This window comes from Helianthus annuus, chromosome 1, assembly GCF_002127325.2.
Source record: "Helianthus annuus cultivar XRQ/B chromosome 1, HanXRQr2.0-SUNRISE, whole genome shotgun sequence".
Taxonomy (NCBI): domain Eukaryota; kingdom Viridiplantae; phylum Streptophyta; class Magnoliopsida; order Asterales; family Asteraceae; genus Helianthus; species Helianthus annuus.
Window position 1 is genome coordinate 54,653,852 of NC_035433.2, and position 19,590 is coordinate 54,673,441.

Sequence of the window (19,590 nt, forward strand, 5' to 3'; positions counted from 1 at the left end):
TAGGCTGCGTATTGGCCTATACGCAGCGTATATTGACACCTTGTATACGCTGCGTATTGGTCAATACGAGGCGTATAAAGCCTTCTGAACTTTAAATTCACACAGAACCTGTTGTATTCCAGATACAATCGTTAGGCCCGTACGCGCCTTACGGACGACGTCGACTAAATAATAAAAAAAATATTATTTAGTCGACGTCGTCCGTAAGGCGCGTACGGGCCTAACGAGCGTCGAAACTAAGTCCGTCGTTGCCCGTAAGGCCCGACGTCGTTAAAAAAAAAACAATTTAAGTTTATGTTTAAAAAAATGGTCCCTGAGGTTTGATGTGTTTACAAAATTGGTCCCTGAGGTTTGATGAATTTACAAAAATGGTCCCTGGTGTTTCCAGGATTTACAAAAATGGTCCCTTGTGTTTCAGAAATTGACCAGGGACCATTTTTGTAAATCCTGGAAACACCAGGGACCATTTTTGTAAAGTCATCAAATCTCAGGGACTGATTTTGTAAACACATCAAACCTCAGGGACCATTTTTGTAAATTTATCAGCCGTAAGGCGCGTACGGGCCTAACGGGCAACGACGGACTTAGTTTCGACGCTCGTTAGGCCCGTACGCGCCTTACGGACGACGTCGACTTTTATTATTTAGTCGACGTCGTCCGTAAGGCGCGTACGGGCCTAACGAGCGTCGAAACTAAGTCCGTCGTTGCCCGTTAGGCCCGTACGCGCCTTACGGATGATAAATTTACAAAAATGGTCCCTGAGGTTTGATGTGTTTACAAAAGTGGTCCCTGGTGTTTCCAGGATTTAATAAAATGGTCCCTTGTGTTTCAGAAATTGACCAGGGACCATTTTTGTAAATCCTGGAAACACCAGGGACCATTTTTGTAAATTCATCAAACCTCAGGGACCGATTTTGTAAACACATCAAACCTCAGGGACCATTTTTGTAAATTTATCATCCGTAAGGCGCGTACGGGCCTAACGGGCAACGACGGACTTAGTTTCGACGCTCGTTAGGCCCGTACGCGCCTTACGGACGACGTCGACTAAATAATATTTTTTTTATTATTTAGTCGACGTCGTCCGTAAGGCGCGTACGGGCCTAACGAGCGTCGAAACTAAGCCCGTCGTTAAAATTTTAACGACGGGTTTAGTTTCGACGCTCGTTAGGCCCGTACGCGCCTTACGGACGACGTCGACTAAATAATATTTTTTTTATTATTTAGTCGACGTCCTCCGTAAGGCGCGTACGGGCCTAACGGGCAACGACGGACTTAGTTTCGACGCTCGTTAGGCCCGTACGCGCCTTACGGACGACGTCGACTAAATAATATTTTTTTTATTATTTAGTCGACGTCCTCCGTAAGGCGCGTACGGGCCTAACGGGCAACGACGGACTTAGTTTCGACGCTCGTTAGGCCCGTACGCGCCTTACGGACGACGTCGACTAAATAATATTTTTTTATTATTTAGTCGACGTCGTCCGTAAGGCGCGTACGGGCCTAACGAGCGTCGAAACTAAGCCCGTCGTTAAAATTTTAACGACGGGCTTAGTTTCGACGCTCGTTAGGCCCGTACGCGCCTTACGGACGACGTCGACTAAATAATATTTTTTTTATTATTTAGTCGACGTCCTCCGTAAGGCGCGTACGGGCCTAACGGGCAACGACGGACTTAGTTTCGACGCTCGTTAGGCCCGTACGCGCCTTACGGACGACGTCGACTAAATAATATTTTTTTTATTATTTAGTCGACGTCGTCCGTAAGGCGCGTACGGGCCTAACGAGCGTCGAAACTAAGTTTGTAACGACAAAACACTTTAAATAACCTGCCAGAATTTTTTATAACCTGCCTGAATTTCAAAACATAACATTTCAAAATATGTGAAACTGTTTACACCGAAGTTTGATACATACATTACAAAATACATTACAAAGTTTGTACATACATAACAAAATGATAAAATACTACTGCTGCTGTTCCTGATGCTGCTGCTGCTGCTCCTGCTCCTGATGCTGCTGCTGCTGCTGATGCTGCTGCTGCCGCTGATGCTGATCCCAGTCCGCATCCGCAATGAAGGGTAGTGGAGGTAACCCGTCATGCTGTCGCTGCTGCTGCAGCGCCGCAGCCACCCACTCTAACAAATAATTGTTTCTCTCCACGTTTCGAAGCAGCCGCTCATGTGACGGGTCAGGACCGGGCATAACATGGCGTGGGAACTGGGGCGCCCCGGGTGGTCCACGCGGCTGTGGTGGCTGCGGAAAAACGGCGACCGGCTGATGCGGCTCTGGCGGCTCCGGATCCCGCGGGGGATAAATCAGAGGGAAGTCTTCTGGCAGGTCCTTAAGCTCGTATTGCGTGCCGTCCAGATTCTTTAACCGCTTCCCGCATGGAAAGTCTTTGGTAATATGCATCCCGTTTATTGTGTTCATCCCCATCCGCTTTGGCTGTGCCGCCGGGCCTACACGGCCGCGGTCATTCTCCGGATGATAGCCCAACGAATGGGCTATCTTGGTCACGTAAGCGCCGCCGAATAGTATTCCGCGCTCCTGTCGATGATGCGCGGAGGCGAAATACTGCGCCAACCCGTAGGCGAGAGCGCACGGCCTCTTGTATAAGAGGCAATACAAAAAGAATAAGTCACCACTCGTACACCACTCCCGGCTTTTGTTTCGAGCAGTGATCGAAGTGGAAATCATCTTGTGCAAATACCTGCATAAATGGAAACCAGTCAGTAAATAATAATCAGTCAACATCGATTAAATGGAAACCGTAAGTCGCGTAGGTCCCTAACGGGCAACGACGGACTTAGTTTCGACGCTCGTTAGGCCCGTACGCGCCTTACGGACGACGTCGACTAAATAATATTTTTTTTATTATTTAGTCGACGTCATCCGTAAGGCGCGTACGGGCCTAACGAGCGTCGAAACTAAGCCCGTCGTTAAAATTTTAACGACGGGCTTAGTTTCGACGCCCGTTAGGCCCGTACGCGCCTTACGGACGACGTCGACTAAAATTTATATTTTCTGTTTAAAAATATATATTTTTCTGTATTTAAAAAAAAAACAATTTAAGTTTATGTTTAAAAAAATGGTCCCTGAGGTTTGATGTGTTTACAAAATTGGTCCCTGAGGTTTGATGAATTTACAAAAATGGTCCCTGGTGTTTCCAGGATTTACAAAAATGGTCCCTGGTCAATTTCTGAAACACAAGGGACCATTTTATTAAATCCTGGAAACACCAGGGACCATTTTTGTAAATTCATCAAACCTCAGGGACCAATTTTGTAAACACATCAAACCTCAGGGACCATTTTTGTAAATTTATCATCCGTAAGGCGCGTACGGGCCTAACGGGCAACGACGGACTTAGTTTCGACGCTCGTTAGGCCCGTACGCGCCTTACGGACGACGTCGACTAAATAATATTTTTTTTATTATTTAGTCGACGTCGTCCGTAAGGCGCGTACGGGCCTAACGAGCGTCGAAACTAAGCCCGTCGTTAAAATTTTAACGACGGGCTTAGTTTCGACGCTCGTTAGGCCGTACGCGCCTTACGGACGACGTCGACTAAATAATATTTTTTTTATTATTTAGTCGACGTCATCCGTAAGGCGCGTACATTATTTAGTCGACGTCGTCCGTAAGGGCTGTACGGGCCTAACGAGCGTCGAAACTAAGCCCGTCGTTAAAATTTTAATCGACGAACTTAGTTTCGACGTTCGCTAGGGACCTACGCGCCTGACGGTTCGACTTCGACTAAATAATAAAAAAATATATATATTTTAACGACGAACTTAGTTTCGACGCTCGTTAGGACCGTACGAGCGTCAAAACTATGATCGTCGTCGTTAAATTATATTTAGTCGAAGTCGAACCGTAAGTCGCGTAGGTCCCTAACGGGCGTTTAAACGGCTGCAAACGCAGCCGCAAACGGCAGATATTTCGCTGCTGTTTGCGGCTGCGTTTGCAGTCGTAAACGGGCGTTTAGACGGCTGCAAACGCAGCCCCAAACGGCTGCGTTTTCGCTGCCGTCTGCGGCGGCATTTGCAGCCGTAACCGGGCGTTTAAACGGCTGCAAACGCAGCCCCAAACGGCTGCGAAATCGCTGCCCTTTGGGGCTGTGTTTGCAGCCGTTTAAACGCCGGTTTACGGCTGCAAACCCAGCCCCAAACGGCTGCCGGTTTAGACGTCGTTCAATTTTTTACAAAAACGGCTGACGGTTTGATATATTTACACTTTGTTCCCTAAAGTTTCTATTTTTTACAAAAATGGTCCCTGATGTTTCAAAAATTGACAAAAATCAACTAAATAATTAAAAAAAGAAATTTTCTTTTAAAAAAATCTGTTTAATAACTAACGTACCTGAAGAGCGGATCCTCAATCAGCGTACTCCTCCCCTTGGATTGGTAGTGGTCCCACTGACGGATGTCCGCGATCAGATCCCAAAACCCTAATAGCGTGGGTTTATCAATCATTACGAGCCCCTGTTTACACGAATGTTTATTAAACGTTAAATTAATATTAAATCTTAAATGTTATATATTAAAAATAATAATAATAACAATACAAAATTTGTGTTAAACGTACCTTCGTATAAAGATCCGTAGCAATCTCAGCCTCCGTATACAAACCGCTATGCACCGCAAACTGTGCAAGTGACATTTCGCGCGCCTGGCCAGCCATGCGAAAAGAAACCTCGGGCGGGGGAGGGGGCTGCGCGGGGTCCACAACCTCATTTGGCCGACGAGGATGAAACTCGAACGACGACAGAAACTCGACTAGTATCTCCCTGTAGGTCGGCGTAAACGATAGCTCAAACAGACGATCCCACGGTGAATCAACGGGAACAAACTTACGCACCCAATCTTCAACCTCAAGCTTCCGGAGGGTTTTCCACGAAACCGCAAAATGTTCACCAATATGCATCTTCCGAAGCTTCTCGCAACGGAGCGCAGCCTCGGACTCCTGAGGAAACTCCAAATACGGGTGATTCTCTAGAGGATCTGGCGGTGGACGCGCCCGCCGTTTCCGCTGCGGCTGCTCCGGAATATCTTCTTCGTAATCCATTTCCTCCATTTTTCTGTTTTTAAAAAAAAAAACAATTTAACTTTAAGTTTAAAAAAATATATATTTTCTGTTTAAAAATATATATTTTCTGTTTAAAAATATATATTTTCTGTTTAAAAATATATATTTTCTGTTTACACAGCAAAACCATGGCACAAGTGAAAGCATAAAGACAAGTGAAAGCATAAAAATATATATTTTCTGTTTAAAAATATATATTTTTCTGTTTTTAAAAAAATAAAAAAACAATTTAAGTTTATGTTTAAAAAAATGGTCCCTGAGGTTTGATGGGTTTACAAAATTGGTCCCTGAGGTTTGATGAATTTACAAAAATGGTCCCTGGTGTTTCCAGGATTTACAAAAATGGTCCCTGGTCAATTTCTGAAACACAAGGGACCATTTTATTAAATCCTGGAAACACCAGGGACCATTTTTGTAAATTCATCAAACCTCAGGGACCAATTTTGTAAACACATCAAACCTCAGGGACCATTTTTGTAAATTTATCATCCGTAAGGCGCGTACGGGCCTAACGGGCAACGACGGACTTAGTTTCGACGCTCGTTAGGCCCGTACGCGCCTTACGGACGACGTCGACTAAATAATATTTTTTTTATTATTTAGTCGACGTCGTCCGTAAGGCGCGTACGGGCCTAACGAGCGTCGAAACTAAGCCCGTCGTTAAAATTTTAACGACGGGCTTAGTTTCGACGCTCGTTAGGCCCGTACGCGCCTTACGGACGACGTCGACTAAATAATATTTTTTTTATTATTTAGTCGACGTCGTCCGTAAGGGGCGTACGGGCCTAACGAGCGTCGAAACTAAGCCCGTCGTTAAAATTTTAACGACGGGCTTAGTTTCGACGCCCGTTAGGCCCGTACGCGCCTTACGGACGACGTCGACTAAATAATATTTTTTTTATTATTTAGTCGACGTCGTCCGTAAGGCGCGTACGGGCCTAACGGGCGTCGAAACTAAGCCCGTCGTTAAAATTTTAACGACGGGCTTAGTTTCGACGCTCGTTAGGCCCGTACGCACCTTACGGACGACGTCGACTAAAATTTATATTTTCTGTTTAAAAATATATATTTTTCTGTTTTTTAAAAAAAAAAAAACAATTTAAGTTTATGTATAAAAAAATGGTCCCTGAGGATTGATGTGTTTACAAAATTGGTCCCTGAGGTTTGATGAATTTACAAAAATGGTCCCTGGTGTTTCCAGGATTTACAAAAATGGTCCCTGGTCAATTTCTGAAACACAAGGGACCATTTTATTAAATCCTGGAAACACCAGGGACCATTTTTGTAAATTCATCAAACCTCAGGGACCGATTTTGTAAACACATCAAACCTCAGGGACCATTTTTGTAAATTTATCATCCGTAAGGCGCGTACGGGCCTAACGGGCAACGACGGACTTAGTTTCGACGCTCGTTAGGCCCGTACGCGCCTTACGGACGACGTCGACTAAATAATATTTTTTTTATTATTTAGTCGACGTCGTCCGTAAGGCGCGTACGGGCCTAACGAGCGTCGAAACTAAGCCCGTCGTTAAAATTTTAACGACGGGCTTAGTTTCGACGCTCGTTAGGCCCGTACGCGCCTTACGGACGACGTCGACTAAATAATATTTTTTTTATTATTTAGTCGACGTCGTCCGTAAGGGGCGTACGGGCCTAACGAGCGTCGAAACTAAGCCCGTCGTTAAAATTTTAACGACGGGCTTAGTTTCGACGCCCGTTAGGCCCGTACGCGCCTTACGGACGACGTCGACTAAATAATATTTTTTTTATTATTTAGTCGACGTCGTCCGTAAGGCGCGTACGGGCCTAACGGGCGTCGAAACTAAGCCCGTCGTTAAAATTTTAACGACGGGCTTAGTTTCGACGCTCGTTAGGCCCGTACGCGCCTTACGGACGACGTCGACTAAAATTTATATTTTCTGTTTAAAAATATATATTTTTCTGTTTTTTAAAAAATAAAAAAACAATTTAAGTTTATGTATAAAAAAATGGTCCCTGAGGATTGATGTGTTTACAAAATTGGTCCCTGAGGTTTGATGAATTTACAAAAATGGTCCCTGGTGTTTCCAGGATTTACAAAAATGGTCCCTGGTCAATTTCTGAAACACAAGGGACCATTTTATTAAATCCTGGAAACACCAGGGACCATTTTTGTAAATTCATCAAACCTCAGGGACCGATTTTGTAAACACATCAAACCTCAGGGACCATTTTTGTAAATTTATCATCCGTAAGGCGCGTACGGGCCTAACGGGCAACGACGGACTTAGTTTCGACGCTCGTTAGGCCCGTACGCGCCTTACGGACGACGTCGACTAAATAATATTTTTTTTATTATTTAGTCGACGTCGTCCGTAAGGCGCGTACGGGCCTAACGAGCGTCGAAACTAAGCCCGTCGTTAAAATTTTAACGACGGGCTTAGTTTCGACGCTCGTTAGGCCCGTACGCGCCTTACGGACGACGTCGACTAAATAATATTTTTTTTATTATTTAGTCGACGTCGTCCGTAAGGCGCGTACGGGCCTAACGGGCAACGACGGACTTAGTTTCGACGCTCGTTAGGCCCGTACGCGCCTTACGGACGACGTCGACTAAATAATATTTTTTTTATTATTTAGTCGACGTCGTACGTAAGGCGCGTACGGGCCTAACGAGCGTCGAAACTAAGCCCGTCGTTAAAATTTTAACGACGGGTTTAGTTTCGACGCTCGTTAGGCCCGTACGCGCCTTACGTACGACGTCGACTAAAGAATATTTTTTTTATTATTTAGTCGACGTCCTCCGTAAGGCGCGTACGGGCCTAACGGGCAACGACGGACTTAGTTTCGACGCTCGTTAGGCCCGTACGCGCCTTACGGACGACGTCGACTAAATAATATTTTTTTTATTATTTAGTCGACGTCGTCCGTAAGGCGCGTACGGGCCTAACGAGCGTCGAAACTAAACCCGTCGTTAAAATTTTAACGACGGGTTTAGTTTCGACGCTCGTTAGGCCCGTACGCGCCTTACGGACGATGTCGAGTAAATAATATTTTTTTTATTATTTAGTCGACGTCGTCCGTAAGGCGCGTACGGGCCTAACGGGCAACGACGGACTTAGTTTCGACGCTCGTTAGGCCCGTACGCGCCTTACGGACGACGTCGACTACATAATAAAAAAAATATTATTTAGTCGACGTCGTCGTCCGTAAGGCGCGTACGGGCCTAACGGGCGTCGAAACTAAGCCCGTCGTTGCCCGTAGGCCCATACGCGCCTTACGGATGATAAATTTACAAAAATGGTCCCTGAGGTTTGATGTGTTTACAAAATTGGTCCCTGAGGTTTGATAAGTTTACAAAAAATGGTCCCTGAGGTTTGATAAATTTACAAAAATGGTCACTGTAAACCCTAATCAAACAAATCAAAAAAACACCCCTAATTTACTGTAAACCCTAATCAAACACATCAAACAAACACCCCTAATTCACTGTAAACCCTAATTTACCTATGATACAGCCCTAATTTACGGATAAAATAGCAAAAAAATCAAAATTACTTAAATAGGTTGAGTATATACCTCGATTATACTTCGAATTCGCGTGTATACGGTCGGAAATACGTAGTCGCCTTCGTAGGGGTTCGTAGTGGGTTTTTTTTGTAATTTGGGGAAGAACATACGCTGCGTAGGGGTTTTCCTGATTTATATCAGAAGCTATACGCAGCGTAGTGACCAATACGAAGCGTATGTGGGTGTCCAAAATTACGATTTAGCCCTTCTATCAGTGCTATACGAGGCTTAATATAAGGGCAAAAACGTCATTGTGCACCTTTATATACGCGTCGTATTGATCTCTACGATACGTATATAAGATGTCATCACAATGACCTTTATACCCTTCTGTTTAGCCTATACGAAGCATCTGTAGAAGGGCATAAAGGTCATTATGAAGACAACTACATACGCAGCGTAGAGACCCATACGAAGCGTATTTAAAGGTCCAAAAATGACATTTTTGCCCTTATATTTAGCCTCGTATAGCCCAAAAAGAGGGGCAAAATAGTAATTTAACATGTCTATATTTTCAAACTTCAATTTGGGGGGAAAATTGTCCGCCTTTGACATAGGCTGCGTATTGATCAATACGCTGCCTGGGTTTTCTCATTTTACCTTTTTGCCCTTGTTATGAGGCTAAAGGAAGCCAAAAAGAGGGGCTTTATTGTAATTTGGATAACATACGATGCGTAGGGTTCCCTACGCACCTTAGAAGACCTTTTTTTTTTTTTTTTTTTCTTGGTTTGTATTTAGAGAAAGTAAAAATAATCCAAAAATTATGTTTATAAAAATTATAAATTATAAATTATAAATTATAAATGAATTAAAAATTATAAATTATAAATTATAAATTATAAATTATAAATTATAAATGAATTAAAAATGATAAAAACTTTATAAATTAAAAAATTTCTACAATTTACAAAATTACAAGTTTCCGCTTAATCTTCGATAACATTTAAACTCGGTTCTCTGTCTTTGTCTCGGTCTGATTTAGGATGCATTAACTCGTAGTAGTGCTCTAACTGCGGTGTATACATTTCTTCCCACCGTTTCGCAGCTATTGATCGATGTGCCGACCACATCGGGTTCACTAAAGGCATGGGGTAGTCTCCTTCCAACTTAGCATGTATGAAGTGTCCCCCGTGAACATGTACAAGCGTTATCGCTTGAGGTCGTGGATCTAGTGGGGCATCCGTTAATGGGAAGATGGTAGAGCTCCATTCAATGCTTAGCACGTGGAGGACAATATTATACCTTTGCGCTATGAGAAGCCCTACGTGGGGCATTTCCATCCAGTGACTTCCATCGCACCCTTTCACTGAATGCCATTCGATGCTCTTACGTATTCGTTTAAAGTCTCCTTCGTTATATGTTTCGAATACATGCTTCCAACGCGGTTTGTTATGGTCAATCTCCAGTAGTAAATCTCTACGAATATTGGGCCATGCGTGTTCCGTAAAACCTAACCCAACAGCCACAGACCTGTACCCACAATGACCGTCTGGGGTCACATCTTGTATACGCGATATGTAAGAGCGAAACTCTGATGGAATTTGATTCTTAAACCTCTTAATGCATAACAAGTGCTCGTCCCCTTTTATTAATGGAAAAACCTTATCATCCCTCGTCTCCTTCTTTTTAGAACTTGTTGAACTGTTTGGTTGCATTTTAGGTTTTTCAGACTTCACAAACGAACCAGTTCGACGAGAGCCCTCTGACGGTACGTATGAGCTGTGTCGGGGTAAATCGTACTTATGCTTGGGGGAAGCGGTAATTACGTTGCTGTCATCGCCATAGGAGCTGTATCTCGCAGCTTGGTCTAACCTCGCAGCTTCATCTAGCCTTTCTTGTACTTTCTTTGATGTAGGCCGACCGCGAGTGTTTTGCTGGACGATCGGTGGTTTCTTGGTTGACGATTTTGGGGTGAAAACCGCTTTTATCTTTGAAAGCATACTCTTTTGTTGAACGGGGGACTGCGCCTCTAAATGTTGCCGCACATTATTGAGCTCTGCTACAATATCGACCTCCTCGTCTACCAGTTTACAAGGGAGCAAGTCAAGCTTGCGCCAGAATACATCTATCTCGTCGAGTTGTATTATACGCCCTGCACAGTTAAGTTAATACGGTGTGAGAAACAGCTAAATCGTACAAAATAACAAAAGGTTTGTTGTTTTAATATTTTTTACCTGTACGGTTGTAGTTTTCCAGTCTACAAGCACACGGCAATCCTTTGCTAAGCCACATATGGCAACCACATGATGCGTTAAGTTTCCGCAACACATCCATCTTCCTCAGTAGCTCTTTTTCCAGCAAATCAAGTGCTTCATGGGAAACCTTTCCACGTAGGTTGTCCAACATTCGGTGTCTATGGTGGTTCATCGTTTTTTCGATGCTCTCAGTGAAACTTTTTTGTATTTCATCATACTGAGTTTCAACTATATCAATGATGCATCTTGCTATTCGCTCCAATGAACTCCCGCGCGTAATGTATCTTTTTAAATTTGCGTGCTGGCTCTCAACTCTGTTGGTGGTGCGCTGACCAAAGTTGCGACACTTATCGGTCCACGCATAAACGAACATTTCTTTATAGTCTTTGAGCCAGTTTTCGTAGACGTAATCATAGACACCTGTAAAAATAAAATAATGAAATGTAAAAGCGTGTGTGAAATATAATAGATTGGGTGAGTCGTTTGTTGAAGGAACACTTACTTTCTCGGTTGGCAACCACGAGTCGGTTATACATTTTCTCCAAGTTGTACTTGTACATGGGCTCTGATGAAGATTCGCACAATGTCCGCCAGTACGACATAAATTTCCCCCAATCTTCTTTATCGAACCCTTCCTTGCACTTTCTAGCTATATTTTGTTGGATGTGAAAGTGGCATAGAAGCCTTTTTGCGTTCGGGAATACTTTAGAACACGCGTTTATCAGGGCAAGCTCCCTATCCGTGACTATCACACGCGGCATCATACATTCATGCAATATTGACTTGATCCGCTCAAGCACCCACACGTAGTTACCCCTTCGTTCCTTACAAATAACGGCATGTGCGATACAAAAAGACTTCCCAGTCGACGTCATACCCACAACCTGGACAAATGGCATGTTGTAGAGGTTTGTTTTGTAGGTCGCGTCGATCAACATCACGTGCGGGAATGCACGCCACATAGTGATTGAATAAGGATGAACAAAGAAAATCTCTGTTACGACATCTGTTTTGGGATCTTGTCGGGTGTCGTAAATGAATCGGCGGTCATGCAGCAGGCTTTCCAGTGCCTGAATAGGATTCTTTCCGTCCATTATTGTCGCTCTAATTTTTTGTACCGCATTTTGCACGTCTTTCTGAACGTGCAGGCTGTCGGGGAACTGCTTTCTTAGGGTTTGAAATATGATACGTGGCTCCATGTTTTGAGCAGTTAGCTGCTCCACTAGCTTGTATTCGGCTTTAGTGAATCTTCGCACAAAAGCGTGGCCCAACAGACTCGTCGTAGGTTCGTGGTTATGGTTCGCACAGTCCACTTTTAACTCCCACGTGTCGTTCGTCACGTCCCGGATGGCGAGTAATGAAAACGGGCAGCCGATTTTTTTGCTACCAGCTTTCCTAACTGTTGCTTTACTACGGTGTTCACCACTACGGTCGCACACAAGCCATACCATCCCAGTAGTACCGCCAATATTTTTTGATCGGCGGGTAACAATTACGTAACCATTATCCTTTCCCGTTTCTTGTACCCAATTCTTCAAATCAGTTAGAGACATGAAACGCTAAAAAAGGTTACGTTAATAATAATAATAATAATAATAATAATAATAATAATAATAATAATAATAATATAATCGAAACTCATACTTCAGGTACTAATTTTTGTCAATTTTCGAAACTTTAGGGACCATTTTTTTCAATTTTAGAAACTTTAGGGACCATTTTTTTCAATTTTAGAAACTTTAGGGACCATTTTTTCAATTTTAGAAACTTTAGGGACCATTTTTTTCAATTTTAGAAACTTTAGGGACCATTTTTGTCAATTTCAGAAACTTTAGGGACCATTTTTTTCAATTTTAGAAACTTCAGGGACCATTTTTGTCAATTTTCGAAAGTTCAGGGACCATTTTTGCAATTTTCGAAAGTTCAGGGACCATTTTTGCCAATTTTTGAAAGTTTAGGGACCATTTTTGTCCATTTTCGAAAGTTCAGGGACCATTTTTGTCAATTTTCGAAAGTTCAGGGACTGTTTTGTCAATTTTTGGAAACTTCAGGGACTATTTTCGTAAAATTTGAAACTTCAGGGACTTTTTTTTGTTTTTGGCACTTAACTGGACTAACTGAGTTCTCTAACTCAGTTAGTGGTCCCTTGTATTAAATGCTAACCTAGTTAGGATATAACTATGATTTAACTAACTAAGTTAGGTTTAAACTAACCATTTTAACTATGATTTAACTAACTAAGTTAGGTTTAAACTAACCATTTTAACTAAAAATCAATTTCATGATTCTTTTATTTATTTACAATACTAATTTATTTAAAATATTTTTTATTAATTTATTTATTTAGAGAAGAAAAATAAATTGTTTATTAACTTAACTTTCTTAACTTGTTTATTTACTAAATCTTATAATTATTTTGTTAATTAATTATAATATTTTTAACAACAACAACAACAACAACAATAATAATAATAATAATAATAATAATAATATTTATAATTATATTTATAATTAAAGTATTTTAACAATAATAATAATTATTATAATTATATCATTTTTAACTATAATAATAATGATACCTCATTTACTTGAAATGGATTGCTCGGGGTAGATGGTTCATAAAGTGATGTGTTACGGGACTCATAACCATATCCAACTTCATCCCTATATCTATCGTATACACTGTCGTATACACTGTAGCCCCCATATCCACTGTAACCACCTTCACCCCCGTATCCACCATCACCACCGTATCCACTGTAACTTCCGTATCCACCTTCGTCCCCGTATACCCCATAACCCGGATACGATGGCTGCGACGGGTAATATGGTTCATCAACAGGTGCATTCTCAGCACCGTATCCACTTTGTTGCACGTACGGAGATTCATACCCGTATCCGTAATCTGGACACACTTGATGCACCGGATAATTTGGTTCATCAACAGGTGCATTCTCAGCACCGTATCCACTTTGTTGCACGTACGGAGATTCATACCCGTATCCGTAATCTGAACACACTTGATGCACCGGGTAATTTGGTTCATCAACAGGTGGAGTGGGAGTCTTGTTCAAGTCTGGCAACTGTGTTTCTTGATCAACAGGGACTCCAGACACAACCTCCTCCTCCTCATTGGCAGCATTTGATCCCCATGTGTCGTTAGAATAGCGATTACCGAAATAATTATCCTTCCAAAATGATGACATTTTAACAAGGTTGAACAAAAAACAAACAATTTACTTAAGAAGAAGATGAAGGAAAGCAAAGTATATGAAAAGGAAAGCAAAGTATATGTCGGATGATGGGTAACAGACATGAATGGAGGGATAAATAGACTTTCATCTGGCATGTCAATACGCAGCGTATTGATCCCTACTCACCGTATTACTTTATTCACGTGCCCTGGACAACATCGTATCAGGTCAAATCAGTCTGTCAATACGCTGCGTATTGATCAATACGCACCCTATTTAAGACTGATTTGACATGGTACTAGGTTTGACTGTCTGGTCGTGTACCTACCACTTATATACGCTGCGTATTGACCAATACGCAGCGTATTCAGGTAACCCTATACGCTGCGTATTGACCAATACGCAGCGTATCTAAACCCTAAATGTGCAGATAGCCTGGCTTGGTGTGCAGATAGTGAGAGCCTTTTTTTTTTTGAGTGGGATTACTGTTTTTAAATGACCTGAGTTCATTAGAGTGGACACTAAAAATTTCGGTTCGATTTGATAGTTTGGGTCGGATAAGGTTCATCCCATAATAAAATACGATACAACAATAAAAACAAACATCGTCATTAGACTCTTAATGTACCAATGGGTTGGTGGTCCATTAGCAAATACAAAGCCTTTTAAAACACCTAGGTTGAGAAGGGAAGGTCTTTGGTTCAAGTCCCACAAACGACAAGGGATTAAAGAAATTAGTCGTTCAAAAAAAAATTAGACTCCTAATGTCTTACAGACCAACCAAACACGTTAATGAAACCCCTATATATCACACATATGGTCTTTATACATAATTAAAAGAAGTTTTATTCCATTACCAAGGAAACATAACAATGGGATAAATTTTTTCCATTCCTTTTATCCTTTAACAATATTGGCCAATCAAAAGACCCTAAAAGCCATAACAATGGGATAAATTTTTTCCATTCCTTTTATCCTTTAACAATATTAGCCAATCAAAAGACCCTAAAAGCCATTATCAATTATGAAACAGAGAGTATTTACGTCTGCTTGTGTGTAATCTTGTTTTGGCTAAACTTTGGTTTTTGGGTGTAAAATGTTGGTGTTTGTTTGGGTGTAGTAGAACAAAGAATAGACACCAATAATAGAAGTCACATATCTTGTTTTAAAAAAACTTCACTAACGAGGATCGAAGACGGAAAACCATGTTTGGAAACAAAAGCCCTGACCACTGGAGTGATTCATCATTTTTATTGCGGGTGCAAACCATATTTTATTTATGGGTTCACTCCATACTTTTATATATCCGCCAAACTAAAAATTTAAAATCCAATGGGTTTGGGTGAACCCGAAACCTTGCACATCGCCCCTCACTATCAACTACGTTAGTTAACTTAAAAGACTTGTTTTATTGGATAGGAGTGTTTGATCTTTTGATTTTATTTTTTAAATTAAAACCCTGATTTTTTCCTAATGTTTTTATCCAATAAATTAAAACCCTGATCTTTTACTAATGTTTTTATCCAAACAACAACGATGATTATTATTATTACTAATTTTAAATAATAACTGATGACGGGGGTAGCCCAAGACCAAATAAAATGACTTAAGTACATAAACGACTGAAAGGTTAAATGGTTCGAAGGTTGAAAAAGCTGTGGAGTGAAGTAAAGTAGTGGAAAAACAGTAGCCAGTCACATCCAGGGATTGCTTCACCAACCACAGCCGCAAAAGCAACGCAGGTCTGCAGAGCACATGCTATTATCCAGGGGTCAAAAGGCTTCAACCCCCCGAAAGGGTAAGCCCCTCGCTGCAAGCTAGGTCACTAGTCAAATGAATGCCTCTTTGGGAGATATCTTCTCCTATATAATTGACACTTCATTTACTGAGTGGGGACATTCCGGACCAGACTTGTTTCCTTAAACTCTGGTCATTCACATCGTGTACTTGCTCCATGCAAGTTACTCCCACTCACATCCAACTCACACATATTCTATTTGTTTCCTCATCCTTTTCTGAACACACTTCAGAGTAGGATCTTCAACAAACAACAAAAATAAACTAGTGAACCTCCTTCCACGTCTTGCAAACGTGGGGGGACCCTACGACCTGTGTTAGGCAAGGTTAAACCCTATAACCCTTTTGCCTAACCATCCTCGCTACTACGTTTGGTCTATTATTTGTTGCTTCAACAAGTTGGCGCCCACCGTGGGGCTACGCCACTATTTCTCCTTAAAAAGACCTAGTAGTGTAGCTCTTCTCTCTTGAAGTCACCATGTCTGAAAGTGGATCCCCGGGTGAAGTAAATCAGGTTCCAAACACTTCAACCCCGGGTAGCAGCCAAGCTCATGTGGCTATACCAACCTCTTTCTCAACTCCGGGGAGCACACCCGAGTTTCTTACCTTTAACACTCCAACTCCTTCCAGATCCGGAGTTCCTTCCCCTAATGTTGGCGTCTCTGACACTCCAACGCGTATTGAGCTTACCCCCGAGGGGGTTGCCAACAATTTCCTTGAGTTGAGGTCTCTCCTCAACCAGTATGTGAACAAAGAGAAGGATAAGGGAGTGAGGATTCGTCTAGACTATGATGAGCCTGAACCAACGTTGTCTCCCGGACCTCCCATTCCACCTTTTACAACCAGGAATGAGGCTGGCCCCAATAATCCTCCAAATCCTGTTCCATATTTGTCTATAATGGCAAACCCCACAACACATCCTCTCTTTTCATCTCAGCCAGTTATGAGTGGTGCTCCTCTGGGCCACGAGCTGACCCTAGATCAGCTCCTACAGTCCCCAGTAACAAGCTTTCCAGCATCTACAACAACCTCATGGGAACAAGCCCTGTCCGTGCTTCCATTGGCACGAAGTGCAGTTATGAGCACCCCCCCCTTGGAGTTAGCTGCCCAGTTGTACCTGGAAGCCTTCAAGGCTTCAACCCTATGTCCCAGATGATGACCCAGATGATGGCCAGCTTCCCGTGGTAACACTTCATCAATCAAGTGCTAGCCACTCAGGGGAACAACAATGGTAATAACAATGTGGGTACAAGGATCGAAGAAGACTTGGCCAAACCCTATAAGCCAAGTAACCTCTCATGCTTTTCACAGCAAATAGCCGATTATGATTTTCAAACAAAGATCAAGATACCGTCCCACATCAGAACGTATGATGGGTCTGAGGACCCAGAGGACCATCTTCAAATCTTCACCGGTGCAGCAAGGATTGAGAAGTGGTCAAATGCTGAATGTTGTCTAATGTTCATGCAAACCCTTATCGGATCTGCCAGGATTTGGTTCAACGATTTATCTGCTCGAAGCGTTCGAAGCTTCGATGATCTTAGCAAGGGTTTTTTGGCCAACTTCTCCCAACAAAGACGATATGTCAAAGATGCGACAGTGATTTTTCAAATAAAACAACGTGACAATGAAAGTCTTCGCGAGTTTATTGAACGATACAAGAAGGAAGGTCTGACCTATGTAGGGGCAGATGAAAAAATGAGGGTAGCCAGTTTCATGAACGCTATCACCTCGAAATATCTCACAAGAGATTTCAACAAGTCCCTGCCCAAGACCTTGGAAGAAGCTCTCGAAAGGGCAGAAGCCCATAATCGGGGAGAGGAGGCAGTTGATATTAAAGAACAAAGGAAAAGAGGGTCTAGTTGGCGAAGTAATAGCCCAGTCAGAAAAAGAGGGAACTATAACTCCTATGACAGACAACAGAAGGGTTCAGACCATCGAAGGTCTGAAGGCCGGAACCCTCCAACCAGGGAGAAAGGCATGAGCTTCACACCCTCACAAAGACTCCTCAAGAAATCCTTGCAACAGAAGAAGTCAAGCAGAGCTTTAGGCCTCCTAGGCGTCTCCCCAAAAGCAGGAAAAATGAGAACTCCACACAATATTGTGAGTTCCATGAAGAAAAGGGTCACCACACCAATGATTGCTTCCAGCTCAAGAAAAGAATTGAAGAGGCTGTTAAGTCCGGGGAACTCGCTCATTTAGTAACAGGGGTTCGGGACAAAATGGCTGAAGGAAAGGGTAAGGAAGTCAATATGGTGGACTCTGATGAAAGGGTTCCTCATAAAAGACAACGGTTGGGAGCTTCAGTGTGTTTGCTTTCCCCCAACAGAAAAAGACCCTCTTTCAAGCCCTCTTGTTGTAGAAGCTACTGTGGGAACATTGAAAACATATAGGGCATACATAGACACTGGGGCGGCCACTGAAATCATGTTCTAGAAATTCTTCAACCGTTTGAGTAACGAAGAACGTTCAAATCTTCGACCCTCTGGAACCTCCATAAAAGGTATTGCTGATATCCCCCTCAAGCCTTTAGGCCAACTGACACTAAATGTTTGTTTTAACGAAGGTCAGAAAGAAATAATCCAACCACTCACCTTTGTGGTTATCAACATACCTTCAAACTATGATCTGATCATAGAAAGACCAGGATAGTGTGACTTCTACATGGCCGTGTCTGTTGGACATGGCACAGTAAAATTTCCAACTGAGAGAGGGATAGCAACCCTTCAACCCTCTCAAGAGGCCTACCTGGTTGAAGGTGAAAGTCCCAAAAGCGAAGAAGACCAGCAAAGGCTAATCATAAATCCTAAGTACCCTGAACAAAGAATAAGGGTCAATCCAAGCCTTTCACAGGAAACTCTCTCTTGTCTGGAAAAGTTGTTAAGACATTACAGCGATGTCTTCGCTTGGTGTCCAGAAGACATGACAGGAATCCCCCGAAACATTGCTGAGCATGAGTTAAGAATACCACCCGATGTTAAGCCCGTGGTCCAAAAGAAAAGAAGCTTAGAACCCGAGAGAAGCCTGGCTGCTTGCCAGGAGGTTGAAAAGCTCGTATCGGCCAACATTCTCCGAGAAGTCAAGTACCAATTATGGGTTGCAAACCCGGTTATGGTCAAGAAACCAGACAACTCTTGGAGGATGTGCATAGACTTCAAGGATCTCAACAAGGCTTGTCCTAAGGACTGCTATCCATTACCGGAAATCGATCTCAAGGTTGACTCGCTCACCGGTTACCCTTTCAAATGTTTTCTTGATGCTTACAAAGGGTATCACCAAATACTCATGAAAGAGGAAGACGAAGAGAAGACGGCGTTCCACACTGATAAAGGAATCTTCTGCTACAAGAAGATGCCCTTTGGACTCAAAAACGCTGGAGCAACCTACCAACGTCTAGTAGACAAAGCCTTTGCAAGACAGATTGGTAAAAACATGGAAGCATACGTCGATGACTTGGTAATCAAAAGCAAGACGGAGTACCAAATGCTTGACGACATCCAAGAAACTTTCAAGAATCTCAGAAAGGTTAACATGAAACTTAACCCTGAAAAATGCTCATTTGGATTTGAAGAAGGAAAATTCCTGGGTCACATTGTCGGGAAACAAAGCATCAAGGCTAACCCAAACAAAGTAAAAGCAGTCCTCAAAACCAAACCACCGAAAACCAAAAAGGAGGTGGAAAGCTTAAACGGGAAACTTGCTGCCTTGAAGCGTTTCACCTCCAAGCTGGCTGAAAGGTCCCTACCCTTCTACAAAACACTC

At 42.5% G+C, this 19,590-nt stretch overlaps 2 protein-coding genes across 2 annotated transcripts; both read right to left on the reverse strand.

Moving 5' to 3' along the window:
- Positions 1–1,864: 1,864 nt before the first annotated feature.
- LOC110882174 lies at positions 1,865–5,079 on the reverse strand. The gene is made up of 3 exons (XM_022130257.2): positions 4,591–5,079; positions 4,366–4,487; positions 1,865–2,713 (listed from the first exon to the last, which is right to left on the reverse strand). Exons 1-3 carry the CDS (start codon positions 5,077–5,079, stop codon positions 1,969–1,971), a joined length of 1,356 nt encoding a protein of 451 aa, XP_021985949.1. The 3' UTR covers positions 1,865–1,968.
- Positions 5,080–9,499: 4,420 nt separating this feature from the next.
- Positions 9,500–14,410, reverse strand: LOC110885421. The gene is made up of 4 exons (XM_022133117.2): positions 13,417–14,410; positions 11,340–12,396; positions 10,817–11,257; positions 9,500–10,734 (listed from the first exon to the last, which is right to left on the reverse strand). Exons 1-4 carry the CDS (start codon positions 14,041–14,043, stop codon positions 9,569–9,571), a joined length of 3,291 nt encoding a protein of 1,096 aa, XP_021988809.2. The 5' UTR covers positions 14,044–14,410; the 3' UTR covers positions 9,500–9,568.
- Between the last annotated feature and the right edge of the window lie 5,180 nt (positions 14,411–19,590).

Excerpts from the sequence above, each read along its gene's own strand:
- LOC110882174 (XM_022130257.2), bottom strand. The coding sequence starts at position 5,079 with ATGGAGGAAATGGATTACGAAGAAGATATTCCGGAGCAGCCGCAGCGG. Across the intron at positions 4,488-4,590 it reads CTACGGATCTTTATACGAAG|GGGCTCGTAATGATTGATAA; the intron begins GTACGTTTAACA and ends TCGTGTAAACAG. Across the intron at positions 2,714-4,365 it reads ATTGAGGATCCGCTCTTCAG|GTATTTGCACAAGATGATTT; the intron begins GTACGTTAGTTA and ends CCATTTATGCAG.
- LOC110885421 (XM_022133117.2), bottom strand. The coding sequence starts at position 14,043 with ATGTCATCATTTTGGAAGGATAATTATTTCGGTAATCGCTATTCTAAC. Across the intron at positions 11,258-11,339 it reads CGTGGTTGCCAACCGAGAAA|GTGTCTATGATTACGTCTAC; the intron begins GTAAGTGTTCCT and ends TTATTTTTACAG. Across the intron at positions 10,735-10,816 it reads GGAAAACTACAACCGTACAG|GGCGTATAATACAACTCGAC; the intron begins GTAAAAAATATT and ends TTAACTGTGCAG.